The sequence below is a fragment of the Quercus lobata genome, chromosome 6, assembly GCF_001633185.2.
Source record: "Quercus lobata isolate SW786 chromosome 6, ValleyOak3.0 Primary Assembly, whole genome shotgun sequence".
NCBI classification, from domain to species: Eukaryota; Viridiplantae; Streptophyta; class Magnoliopsida; order Fagales; family Fagaceae; genus Quercus; species Quercus lobata.
In genome coordinates, this window is record NC_044909.1 from 17,361,927 (window position 1) to 17,375,041 (window position 13,115).

Consider the following 13,115-nt stretch of genomic DNA (forward strand, 5'->3'; position numbering starts at 1 on the left):
ACAAATTTGGGTTAGCAATAAATTGTCTTAGTTAAATTTCGACCAAAATTCTGTAATGTACCCAGTCGGCTCGTGCGAGTCTTTGGCATCAACCGTGGGAGGGTGTCCTAGGAAATACACTTTTGGTGCTTTTCGTTCTGCTGAGAATAATATTCGTAAAATCTTAATTTCCTTGGATGAGAATCACGGGTCCCGATTGAGATATGTGATAAGATGTCAATATTAAGAAAAATTAGAATCTTTACGAGAATATATAATGCAAACGTGACTTTTTGTTCTTCTATGTAAGATAGAAAACGATTCGATCAACTCATTGAGATAGTAGTACCAGGAAGCGTAACTGCATGTCAATATACTCATAAGCAACAGAGCAAACTACATACACTAAAACGGGTAGAGTACACAACATGAACATAGCTCACTGCTACTAGTAACTGTTCCACGCATAGAACAGTGACTGACATGAAAGATAACATAAGTTGTAGCTCTTATTTTCTAAACATTTAGCTATGCATTCAGTTGGCAGTTGGTGGTTTGTGTGGTGGCTTCTCTCCTTTACCCTTTGGTGGCTTGTGTTCTGGGAATGGTTTTCTCTCTCCATCTTCAAGTGGGGTTGGTGGCTTGTGTTTTGGTGGCGGCTTCTCTCCTTTACCCTTTGGTGGCTTGTGTTCTGGGAATGGTTTTCTCTCTCCGTCTTCAACTGGGGTTGGTGGCTTATGTTTTGGTGGTGGCTTTGCTCCCTTGGGAGGAGGTTTGCCATCAATGGAAGAAGACTCCAATAGAAGGTGTCCAGGGTGATGATCATGTGGTGGTGGCTTCTCTCCCCTACCCTTTGGAGGTTCATTACCTCGGCTTGGTGGTTTGTGTTCTGGGAATGGCTTCTCTTCCCTATCGAGTGGAGTTGGTGGCTTGTGTTTTGGGGGTGGCTTTTCTCCCTTAGGAGGTTTGCGCTCATATTTGGGAGACTCATGGTGATCAGCCATTGAGGCAGTGCTTAGAAGCACCACTCCAAGGAGCAACACTAGAAAGTATTTGCTGGTAGTCATCTTTGGTCTCTGGATGGTTCAAAACAGCAATACTTCTTGGCCTTTTATAAGGGATATTAGAGCCTATTTCGTCAGATCATACGTCATTAAGCATGTAAAACATACCCTACCATAGACACGTACAGTTCAAAATGGATATCTTTTCTTCTTGAATGTGCAATTATTCATGTCAGGGGAGGGGGTCCAGTTGGGTCCTACTGAGTTCAAAAGTTTGACAATGTGCAATGCATGTTACTTTGTTCCTGGTGAAGGCTAGTAACATAAACGAATTTATCTCTTTGCTTTCCATGCTGATGCAGCGATCTCTTTTACATGCAATCCTTGAATCTTTTAAGTTTAAGCTCAGTTACGTACCCAATTTTCCTACTTTGATTTTTTATATCCTATCCTATACTTGGATATCATTCCCACCGAAAGGAAAAACATCTATATATTGGTCCGTAATACGTATGTGGTCCACATAAACACCTTAGCGCAAAGTAGTAAAAAAAACAGTCGAATCCATGATATATAAAAATTTAGGAAAAAGGGTTGGTGTTGTCAAGTGTCTCATACCTCAACTAGGATTTTGTGTAATGTTCCGGAAATATTTAGGATATATTTTGTTGGAAGGATGAAAAAATAGGAAGATAAAAAAATGAAGAAATAATGAAAAAGTAGGAAAATAGAAAAAATTTTAATTTTTCTCATTTGTATTTGTTTAGAAGGAAGGAAAAGTAAAGGGATGGAAAATTGTGTATAGATAGAAACTTTATTAAAGTAAAAAATTAATTAATTAATTAACCCAAAATTGTTTTCTAAAAAAAAAAAAAGAAGAAGAAGAAAGCTAACACATCCAGAAATCAAAGAAAAAAAAAAAGCCAACGCGTTAAAGGTGAAGTCCAACATAAGGGGTATTTTTTGAGCTTCTCCCTCTCAGTTTTCTCCCCACTTTAAGGAGAAAACTTTTTAAAGGACCCAAGAAGAAAACACCTAGACCCCACTATTTATTTTCCTTCCTCTTTACCCAACCAAGCACACTCCAAAAAAAAATTTCCTTTCTATTTTCTCTGCAAAAATTTTCATCCACTTTATTTCATCTCCAAATAAACATACCCTGAATGATAAAATCTCTTCTCTCATAATTATTAAATAATAATAATTAATAATTAAAAATTAAAAATTAAAAAAAAGTTAGCGGTTGGTCCCATGGGTCACATGCCCAGCGAAGCTTTTATGAATTTTTTAGTTCTATTATTAATCATCATTTTTTATCACATTGTAATATGGCATTGAAGTCCCACATCGTGCGTTGATTAGATATTTAAATACATCCCATTAAAAAAAAAAAAAAAAGATATTTAAATACATGTTGGCACGATAAATACAGTTTGAGCTACATTCCAATAACACTACAAAAGTGCACAGTAGGGTTTCTCGAATTTTTACGTAGTCTGTTTAGATACTGTTCATTATTGAAAATTGAAAACTAAAAATACTATGACAAAATAATTTTTAAATATGTGTATAGTACTATGGAATCTATTTTTAATAAAAATTTTGCTGAAAAAATAGGTTTATGGATCCCGTAAACAGTGCATGGGACCCACTGACAGACGCTGAACACAACTGAAAATCATTTCAGTTGCATCCAAACGTTCACTTAGCCTTCGTTTGGATAGTGTTGAAACTGCGTCTGCATTTCTTTTTTTTTTCTTTTTTTTTTTTGAGAATAGCGTTTCACGTTTTCAGATGTGGCTACAGTGCTTTTTCAGCAAAATTATGCTTTTCCAATGGGTCCTATGTACTATTCAGGGACTCGCAAGTACTTTATTCAAAAAAAACTTTAAAACTGGGTCTCATAGTACTATTCACACATTTAAAAATTATTTTACTACAGTTATTACAGTGTTTTCAATTTTCAATTTTCAGTAAAATAAGCAGTATCTAAATATACTATTAGCACAACAACTTTATTACTAGACATCAAACCAGCGGTGGTTAGAAGAGGGATGAAAACAAGTCATGTGACTGACTGAACTCTATAATGCATAACTATTTTAATTGAATATATAGTACTGGCCACCATCAGCTGGCTCAGTGAAGTCTACGAAAACCTTTAATAATCTGACAGAAATCAAACTTATACAAAAGATAATGTAGTAAGCATATACAGTATTTCTTTCTTTCTTTCTTTTTTTTCTTTTTTTGAGAAACATAGTAAGCATATCTTAATGGATAGCAACTAATTAACCATTCACAAATGAGTGTGACTAAAGGCACACTTATCATGTGGCCCATTACATATACTATTTTTTTTATGAGAAATGCTGCAAACAAATTATTTTACTATATTTTTACAAATTGATATTGTGACAAATTTTTATTGATTCTTATTTGAGCTTATTATTAACATTACTTTTTACTTACCAATAACAATTCACCACTTTAACTTTGTAAAAAAAATTATAAAAATAATTTTAGCCATAACATTTTTCTTTTTGGACTGATGAATAGCACCACCAGTTTATGCTTTTCATATTTTCAATGAAGTGTTGTCAAGGACGGAGGGAGACTTGGATTGCCCCCCTAATTTATATATATATTTTTAATTAATATATACATAGTCACTAATTTTAACAATTTTGTTCTATAAAATCACATTTTGCCCCCTTAATATTATCATTGATTCTTTTAGGAGTACTAATCTAGCTACAAAATTTTCTATAACATTTTTACAAACTGTTATGGTAGTAAACTTTTATTAGTCTGCATCTAGACTCATCACTTATATCGCATTTTTACTTACTAAAAACCACTCACCACATTAATAATTTGTAAAAAAAAGGTTTGTAATTCTAGCATTTTCCTGCTTTTAAAGGCCAGATCTAAAATCTAAAGCAAAATAAACAAGCCCAAAAAATTATTCAACAACAAAAATTACCAATAGTAAAGCTAAAAACAATTAAACTCAATCAACCAATTTTATCTAAAACAAACAGCTTAACCCTTTAAAAAAATTTAAACAAAATAATTTTGTCCATACCTGGATGCACACATAAAAAACACACAAAAAAACTCATTAGCTGTTAAGCAATTAAGCCGGAAGCTAGAGCCACCGCACGCAATTAACAATAAAACTGCCCCCCTAATTTCAAATTCTGGCTCCGTCCCTGAGTATTATCATTAATAATGGATACTTTTTATTTTTTCCTAAAACGAACCGACATTCCTTTATCATCGGTTTCCTTCATCTCAATGAACTCTTGTGTGTGGTAGGTAGGAAAAAGAAAAAAAAGTCACTTGTCTATGTATAGGTAAACTGATGGCTTTGACAAACTAACAATAATATTGCTGCCAATAGGAATATAAACCATTGTTAAAACAAAATGGATTTTGCTAGTGTGTCCTAAGGGTACAGAATAATTAATCATTTTTAAAAATATTTTCTCAAAAATTGAAAAAATATTGACAGTTTTTTCAATTCTTGAGAAAATATTTTTAAAAATTGATGGTTTAATATGTTTCTTAAAGACACACATTAACGGGACCCAAACAAAATTGTGCATAACGTGCAACTCTCTTTCCACATAAAGTCGATCTATGAGAAGTTGTTTAAGAGATTTGTACAAATCTTCCCTATCTTAATCGGATTGGAAACTGAGCCGGTTGATTTGTACAAACCACCGAAAGCCAGCTAAATTAATTTATTCCTATTTTACTTACCGGAATTTTTTAGTGCGATATCATATAGGTTTTACGTGTTAATAACTTAAATTAAATTTCTTAATAGCTAGTCATTACAAAAAGTGCATTTTACTTTAATTTATATTTTACAGAATTGTTGAGAATAATTAATTTATTTTAGAATGAATTAATTAGAGTTTCTATCCACAATCATTACGTAGAATAGAGTGTATGTCATAGATGGTGATAATAACATACATGGCATTAATTAATTAAGCGTAACAAGACCACCTGCATGTCCATCAGTCCATGCATGCAGACTACGTACCGAAAAACCAAGTACAAATTAAGCATGCACATGACCCTGCGCTAAAGTAATTGAACCATAGTCGACACTTAACACAGCAGTTGTGCAGCTCTTATTTTTAACTAAATACACATCTAAACCACTGATCAGTTGGCTGATGGAGGCTTGTGGGGGGGCTTGTATGGTAGCACTGGCGGCTACTTTGTTGGAGTAGGAAGTGGCTTCTTCTCAGCGGTCGGCTCGTACGAGTCTTTGGCATCCTCTAGTGGAGGGTGTCCTGGGAAATGCTCTTTTGGTGGCATGTGTTCTGGTGGTGGCTTCTCTCCCTTACCTTTTGGAGGTTTCTCGAAAGGGCTTGGTGGCTTTTGTCCAGGGAATGGCTTCTCTTCCTTATCGAGTGGGGTTGGTGGCTTGTGTTTCGGGGGTGGCTTGCCATCTAAGGTCTCCACAAGAGGAGGTGGCTTGTGAGGTGGGGGGCTTTTAACTGGAGGTTTTTTTATATCAGCAAGAGTGGAAGTGGTGAGACTAAGAAGCACCACTCCAAGAAGTAACACTAACAAGTACTTGGAGGACATTTTGGGCTCTTCAAATTAAGGATGGTGCAAAACTAGTGCAATGTGGTGGCTTTTTATAATTGCTTGGACTTGAAACTATGTTTTCATGAATGATGTCATTCATGATCTAGCATTTGTTGTTTTTGTATGGAAGATTAATTTCAGAGGTCCCTCCCAACAACAGTAAGACCTAATCACCTAACTATATCTTTCCTTCATTTCCACTATATTGACATGTTAGCCCACAAAAAATTGAACCTAGCGAAAGAAATGGATAAGATACAATGTTTTTTCTTTCTTTCTTTCTTTCTTTCATTGGCTGATAAGATGCAGTTAACTGTACACTTTTTCCTTAATTTAACGATATTTATCTGCGAAAAAAAATAATTCTATGCATTTATTATTTACATGAGAGCTTATTATGATTTCGTAGAAAATATCTATTAATATGGCACTTGATAAAATGGGAAAAGAAATGTCAGAGTTCGCTATATTAACAGGACTGGAAATGACAAAGCACCCCCTACTGGCTATTAAGCCTATTATTAGTATTATATTTCTCAATTAAACCATAATAATGTCAAATTTGTAATTTACTTTTCAAAATTAAGTGCGCAAGATATGTAGGATTTAGATATTTATTACCTGCGGAAAATATTTTATCGAGAGAGATAAAATAATAAATGTTGTTGATAATTTTTTATATTTCTCATAAAAATTGTGTTAAAATTTTTCTATTATAGTTTATTAACAATTGTCTTTAGGGCATCTGTTAACATGATTATATTTTAATTGGGACTCAATATAAAGAACTCTTATACCATAACTATTGTTATAATTCTAATTAATGTGACTAATTGTAATTAGAGCACTCACAGCAGTGGAGCTAAAATAGCTATATAGCTAAATAGCTATATAGCTATATAGCTATTTTAGCTCCACTAAAATACAAAAAACTACACCACAGCAATGAAGGTATAAGTAAAAAATTTTAGCTTCTTACTACAGTGCACATTTATAAATAAATGTGTACTGTAGCAAGAAGCTAAAAATAATAATAATATTTTATTACACTTCTCATTAAAATAATATTTCTTTTTTTTCTCTTTCCGTTAACAACTCATCTCTCTCTCTCTCTCACGTTACTTCCCTCTCTGCTCTCTCAGACCAAAGCTCCTCTCTCATCCCTTGAATCCGTCTCGCCCAGTCCTCCACACCGCCGACCCAACCTCTCCCATCTGAAGCTAATCTGCACAAAACCCAAATGCAAAAACCATCAAAATTGGACAAAGACCCATTACTCAAAATTGAAAAATAAGAAATGGGTAAGCGTGAAATGAGATAAACTCATAGAGGATGGTTTTCTTTCTGGCATTGTCGAGGCCGAGAACGAGGATCCGAGCTTCTCTGTTTCCGAAGAGAGTAGAGAACATTTTCATAAACACGATACCCATCTTGAGAGATTAACTCTTAGTGAATGAAAATTCAGAACAGATTAGAAAGGTTTTTGATTTGATTTTGGTTTGGTTCTTCTTTGAGATTTAAGATCTCAAAGCAGAAACAGAATCGCAATGGAAGATGCAGAGCGTGGAAGAGGAAACCTGAGGTCACCACTCTCTCTGGTGCTGTAGATACAGTAGCCGCTTCTTCTTCTTCTTCTTCTTCTTCTTCTTCTTTTTTATTTTATTTTATTTTATTTTTATTGTTTAATGCCTGTGGATTCTATAATTCCTGCACCTTTGAACAGAAATGGTGATTTGTGTGGTGGTTTTTTGGCAGTGGTTGTGGGTGGTTATTCTTAGCTTGCTAGTTGTTGGGCGGTTGTGGGTGGTTGTTTTTAGTTGGCAGGGGTTGTGGATTGTGCGAATGGTTTGTGGTGTGTTTTTTTTTTTTTTTTTTTTTTAAGTATTATTTTATTATAGTAGATATATTATTATATTGTGATGTTTATATTATTTTATTGTATTGAAAGTTAAAATAGATCCACTGCTATAGCATGTATGTAGGTAAAATAGATAAAATAACTTTTGATTGAGCTAAATTGCTAAAATTTTAACTCTACTACTATGGATGTTCTTAATAAATATAAAAAGTAATATATATCGTTATAAAAGTAATAAATAACCCTTTATAATCTCTTACGTCACTGTATCATAATGACAATCATTGCGACAGGAATTGTCGGCATAAAAACATATTACGATTCTGTTACTCTTTTATGCATCAGCAAGTAATATGTACTATGTGGGCTCAAGCAATCTTCAGCCTTTGTTGTGATTTGTGGGGGTTAACAAATGACCTATGTCGGCGCAATGAATACTGAAGCCTATCTTAACTCAGGCGTTTCTTCATTTCCCACCTAAGATCGTGACCTTTGACAGGTACTACTAGAGTGAGCACATGAATTTGTCCTTCAAATTTTAATATGCCTTTTGAAAACTTTCTGATGAGACATGAAATTGTGTTATTATATCGTTCTAGCGTCTCTATTTTGCTTTATGTGCAATTGGGTTGATTCCAGAAATTAGAAAGAGAGTCAAGCGATACAGTGTCAACCATGACATGCCTAAATTTTCTCACAAGAGAAAGACATATCCAATGTCTGAGTTAGGAATTTTCTTATATAATTAAAAAAAAAAAAAAAGTTAGGAATTTGTGCCTTAGGGGGTGGAATAAAAATATAATGAATGATATATATATATATATATATATATAGTACTTTATAAACCTAATTTGTGTAAGGATTAAAACCCTTTTTTTTCCCTTTATTTCTTAAAATAATTATTAGAATAACTATGTTCATTATAATTTTGTGAATGTCAAATTAATTTAAGTAATTGCCATATATACAGCTTATCACTAATGTAATGTTTACTCTATTTAAATAAATATAAATAACCCTATATATACTTTCTTATAGAAATTATATATACTTAAATTTTTATATATATTACAGTAAATTACTTGTAAAATATTACAGTTTTAGGCAATATTATTTTAAGGGTAAAATGCAAATTACACCCCTAAATTTGAAGTTGCTTGGATTTTTCACCTAAAAGTTTTCGAACTTTGATTTTACACCCTGAAGTTTGGTTCCGTTAGTAATTCACTCCCCATGATTAGTTTCTACTGTTAAGTGACACACGTACATGCTGAAGTGTTTTATTTTTGTCAAATCAACTCCAAAACTATGCCATTTCAATGAAAAATAAAAACTTACCTAACACCATCCAAACGGTACAGCTTTTTCCAAGCTAAAATACAAAACTCCAATCCTAAACTACACCGTTTCAGTCAAATTCTAAAATCTCAATTCACTCGTATCATCAAGTTAGCTACTCCTAAATCGTAGAGTAGGCCTCATCAAGAGAACCCATCCACCACTACAAGATAAATACTCAACAACAAGCTAACAAAATAAAGAATATCTCTAGAGTAGATTCATCCGACTACAAAAATGGGGTCTGTGGCGCTAGATACTTGTTGAGGACAAAATTTTCACACCACATGGCTTCATTTCATTGGCGACCCGCATCACATCAACACTATCATGGATTTTGGGAAAATCTCTTCTAAAGCCCAACAGAGCCCATATTTAGACAAAAAGACGTCAAAGCTCATGGTTCAAGCTCATAGCACATCATCTTATTTTTTGGCTCATGATCCAAGCTCATGAGTCTTATTAGGGGAATTTTGGGAGTCGTGATTTGGAGGGCCAAGAAGTGTGTTCAGTAAAGCTCCAGTGGTTCAAAGTTGATAAAGGAAAGCATGACGTGTCTTCCCGAATTCCCTGAACTCTGACGAGTCAGTGTGCAATAGGTAACATTTGGGTAAGCCTCTCATATCACATAACACTTAAAATGATAAAACTCCCCATGCTCTTTACATAAAAATTAATGTTCATCGTATAATATAAGTTTAAAGATGTAATTATAGTATTTCATATCAATTATATTATTATCATCTAAATCAATTCCAAGCACATGGCTAAATATATATTAATATCTCATATCTAGCATTAAAATGCTCTCCTTACTCTCCAAGATTTGGTTAAGATACAAAAAGACCATAATTACATCTCTAAAACTTCATTAAATACACTTTCCAAAAGAGAAAACTTAGTTGAAAACACCAAAAATGGCTCCAGCGGAAGCTACAACAGCTTCTGTAGAAGCTAAAACAGCTCTAGCGGAAGCTGCAAACAGCTTCTGTAGAAGTTGTAACAGCTCCAGTTAAGCTGCAAACAGCTCCAGCAGAAGCAGAAACACCTTCTACAGAAGCTAAAATAGTTCCAGCACATTCTGCAGTAGCTCCAGCAGCGGTACCAGAAAAATCTCATAAAACTTATCTCAGCATCTTTAGTCAAATCATGAATTTAATGCCATATATTTTCCTTCAAGCAAATGATGTCATTCGGATGACATCATCCAACTGTAACAGCTGTGATTGGCAGCTGTTATAGCTATAACTTCAGCCATTAAGTCTCAAACTTTTTTCTTTAAGCCAAAGAACAAAAGACCACTTACTTTGTCAAAGATTTTTCCTGATTTGCTAAGTTTCCCTTCAACTAGTTTTGATCTAATTACATAGCTTGACTCTATAAAAAGAGGACCAAGACACACACCAAGGGACTCTCTCTTTCCTCTCTTTCTCTACCCCCCTCTCTCTGATCTGCTCTCTCTGGTCGGCTCTCTCTCGCTGCTCCCCACACTAAAGGGCCTCCTCTCTGATCTCCCTCTCTGATCTCTGCCCTCTCTGATCCATCTCACCCTCTTGTACAGAAACTTCACTCATTTTGCTGCAAAATACACATTTTTACACTTCTCCATCTCCCTTACAAAAATATCTCTTCTTAGAGCACACCATTACACATTAGCCCTCTCTCATCTTCAATATTCTGAAACTCCATTCATTTTGCTGCCATATCTCTAAAAGATCTTCATACCTTTCTTCATCCCTCTTACAAAATCTCTCTTCATAGATAACAACACAACACACATATTACGACACCATTACCCATTACTCATCTTTCCCACACTCCATTATTCTGAAGTATCTCATCATCTTGCTGCCCTAAAACACATCTCCATCTCATTCTTTATTTCTTATACAAAATCTTCCTTCTTAGAAAGTAACATAACCAATGTCATAATACAAAAAACAATCCCAGCAGCAGTCTTTCCTACATTTAACCTTCATTTATCTATCTCATACTTCCATTTATTTTACAAAACACATTCCTCACAAAATACCCATACATACTTCTCATATATCTCTAAGCTTTATGTCTCATAGATTATACATATACAGGATCCATGTCCAACGAAGTATCCACATATAATTCCCATACATATTACAAACACCATATCTCACAATATATACATATTCCTTACCATCTCCACACATTTTAAAACAAATCAAACACTCTTCCCAGAACTTATTACTAAAAGTCTTTTCTTATGAAAGGAAAAAACTTATAAAATCAAAAGCCCTTCTTATGGAAGGCAATATCACTCATATTTGACTAAAAACTAAAAGAGTATTACATAGGGAAAGTCATTTAAGTGTATGATGAAAGGGGATAAACTTAACCAACCTATGTACATGGCTGGACATACTCTCTCTCCCTCCAGTTGCACCCATTTTTCCCTTTCAATCATGAAGTCGCCATGGAAGGACTCATAATATCATATTGTACCACTGGACTCATTCTATCACACTGCTGAAATGTCTAAGTCCACTGTTGTCCTACGGCTGGAGCCCTAAACTATGATGTATAAGGCTAGAGCCACAAACTATGAAGCTCACCAACATTATACAGCTGGAGCCACAAATCACTTGAAGAACAAAGTAATGCTACACGGCTGGAGTCAGAAACATAAAAGATAAGTCAATGTTTTCTCCATCTTTGAAATTACATTATTGAGTATATGTTAACTCATTATCATTTTACCATTTTCTCACCATTTAATAAACATGGTGTTGAGGTCTAAAATGGATCATAGTGAGGGAGGCCCAAAAGAGTGAGCCAGGCCCAAAAGAAAAAAAAAAAAACAAGCTAAGTCCAAAGAAGCAGGTGCAAGGGGACCACGAAAGAATAAAAAGGCCCAGGAGGCTTGAAACCCAAACGAAGAAACATCAAGAAGGAAAAGAAACTCATGGCAAGAGGCTAAGTAGCCAGGATCCTTAGCAATCATCAAGGGGCGCGGATCCTTCCAGGCGCATAGTCAAAGAAGACTAAGATAGTTCGAAAGAAAAGGACGGGAAAAGAAAATAAGAAACAGAGCAAAGAAACACAAGCGCCAAAAGACCCAGCGACCTCTCATGACACAAGCAGGAAGCGTCTCGGGGAACCAGAACAGAGAAATACGAAAAAGAGAAAGGCATCAGGCGACTTTCAATTTGGCAGAATGGGATTTCGCCCAGATGGGAAAAAAGGGCAAACAGGGAATTGACAAATGGTGAGACCAAGAAGGGCATACCTCAGCACATCCCGAAGAAGGTAACCAACCAGGGACTTTCAAATGAATCAAAACTGAAAGAAGAAAAGAATGAAAAAAAGGGGAAATAGAACCTGCCAAATGAATGGCACAGAACAAGCTCTGTTCACAAGAAAGCAAAACAGGGGAACCAATGGTTCCCCCGAAAGGCCAGAACTTCATTATAAAAGGAAGGGGTAGGTTACAAAGACAAGGCAGCGACAAAGAGAGAAAAAAAGAGATTTTTTAGAGAAAAGAACTATCAGTAAAGTTGTGGTGAAGAGTGTTAAGGTCTAAAAAAGGATCATAGTGAAGGAAGCCCAAAAGAATGAGTCAAGCCCAAAAGGAAAAATCAAGCTAAGCCCAAAGTAGCAGATACAGGAGACCCATGAAGGAATAAAAAAGGGCCCAGAGGATCTTAAAGCCCAGACAAAGAAGCATCCAAAAAAAAAAAAAAAAAGAGAACCACGGCAAAGGATAAGAAGCAAGGATCCTCAGGAACCATCAAGAGGCGCGGATCCCTTCAGGCACAAAGACAAAGGAAGACTAGGACAACTCGAAAGAAAAAGACAGAAGGAGAAAACAAGAAACAAAAGCAAAAAGAACGCGAGCGCCAGTAGAACCCAGCGACCTCTCATGGCACAGACAGAAAAAATCTCGGGGAACCAGAACAGGGAAGCACAAAAAAAAGAATAATAACAAGCGGCTTTCAAGTTGGCAGAACAGGATTCCACCCAGATGGGAAAGAAAAGGGAAAAGTGGAAAATGCCAGAAACGGGGATGCCGAGAAGGGCATACCTCAGCACATCCCAAAGAAGATGGCCAACCAGGAACTTTCAAAAGAATCAGAGCTGAAAGAAGGAAAGAATGAGAAAAAACGGAAGTGGGACTTACCGAGATGATGGGTACAGGACGTGCTCTATTTGCAAAAGGGTAAAACAGGGGAACCAACGGTTCCCCAGGAAGACCAAAAACTCCATTATAAAAGGAAGGGATGGGTTTTGAAGAAAGAGCAGCGAAAAAAGAGAGAAACACAAGAAAGAAGAAACTTTCTAGAAAAACT

At 35.2% G+C, this 13,115-nt stretch overlaps 2 protein-coding genes across 2 annotated transcripts; both read right to left on the reverse strand.

Annotated features, from left to right (window-relative positions):
- Positions 1–319: 319 nt before the first annotated feature.
- LOC115993948 (early nodulin-75-like) lies at positions 320–1,060 on the reverse strand. Its single transcript, XM_031117949.1, has one exon. The coding sequence runs from the start codon at positions 1,044–1,046 to the stop codon at positions 516–518; it is 531 nt and encodes a 176-aa protein (XP_030973809.1). The 5' UTR covers positions 1,047–1,060; the 3' UTR covers positions 320–515.
- Positions 1,061–4,928: 3,868 nt separating this feature from the next.
- LOC115950702 (early nodulin-75-like) lies at positions 4,929–5,604 on the reverse strand. Its single transcript, XM_031067929.1, has one exon. The coding sequence runs from the start codon at positions 5,592–5,594 to the stop codon at positions 5,217–5,219; it is 378 nt and encodes a 125-aa protein (XP_030923789.1). The 5' UTR covers positions 5,595–5,604; the 3' UTR covers positions 4,929–5,216.
- Between the last annotated feature and the right edge of the window lie 7,511 nt (positions 5,605–13,115).

Coding starts and splice junctions, on each gene's coding strand:
- LOC115993948 (XM_031117949.1), bottom strand. CDS start 1,046: ATGACTACCAGCAAATACTTTCTAGTGTTGCTCCTTGGAGTGGTGCTT.
- LOC115950702 (XM_031067929.1), bottom strand. CDS start 5,594: ATGTCCTCCAAGTACTTGTTAGTGTTACTTCTTGGAGTGGTGCTTCTT.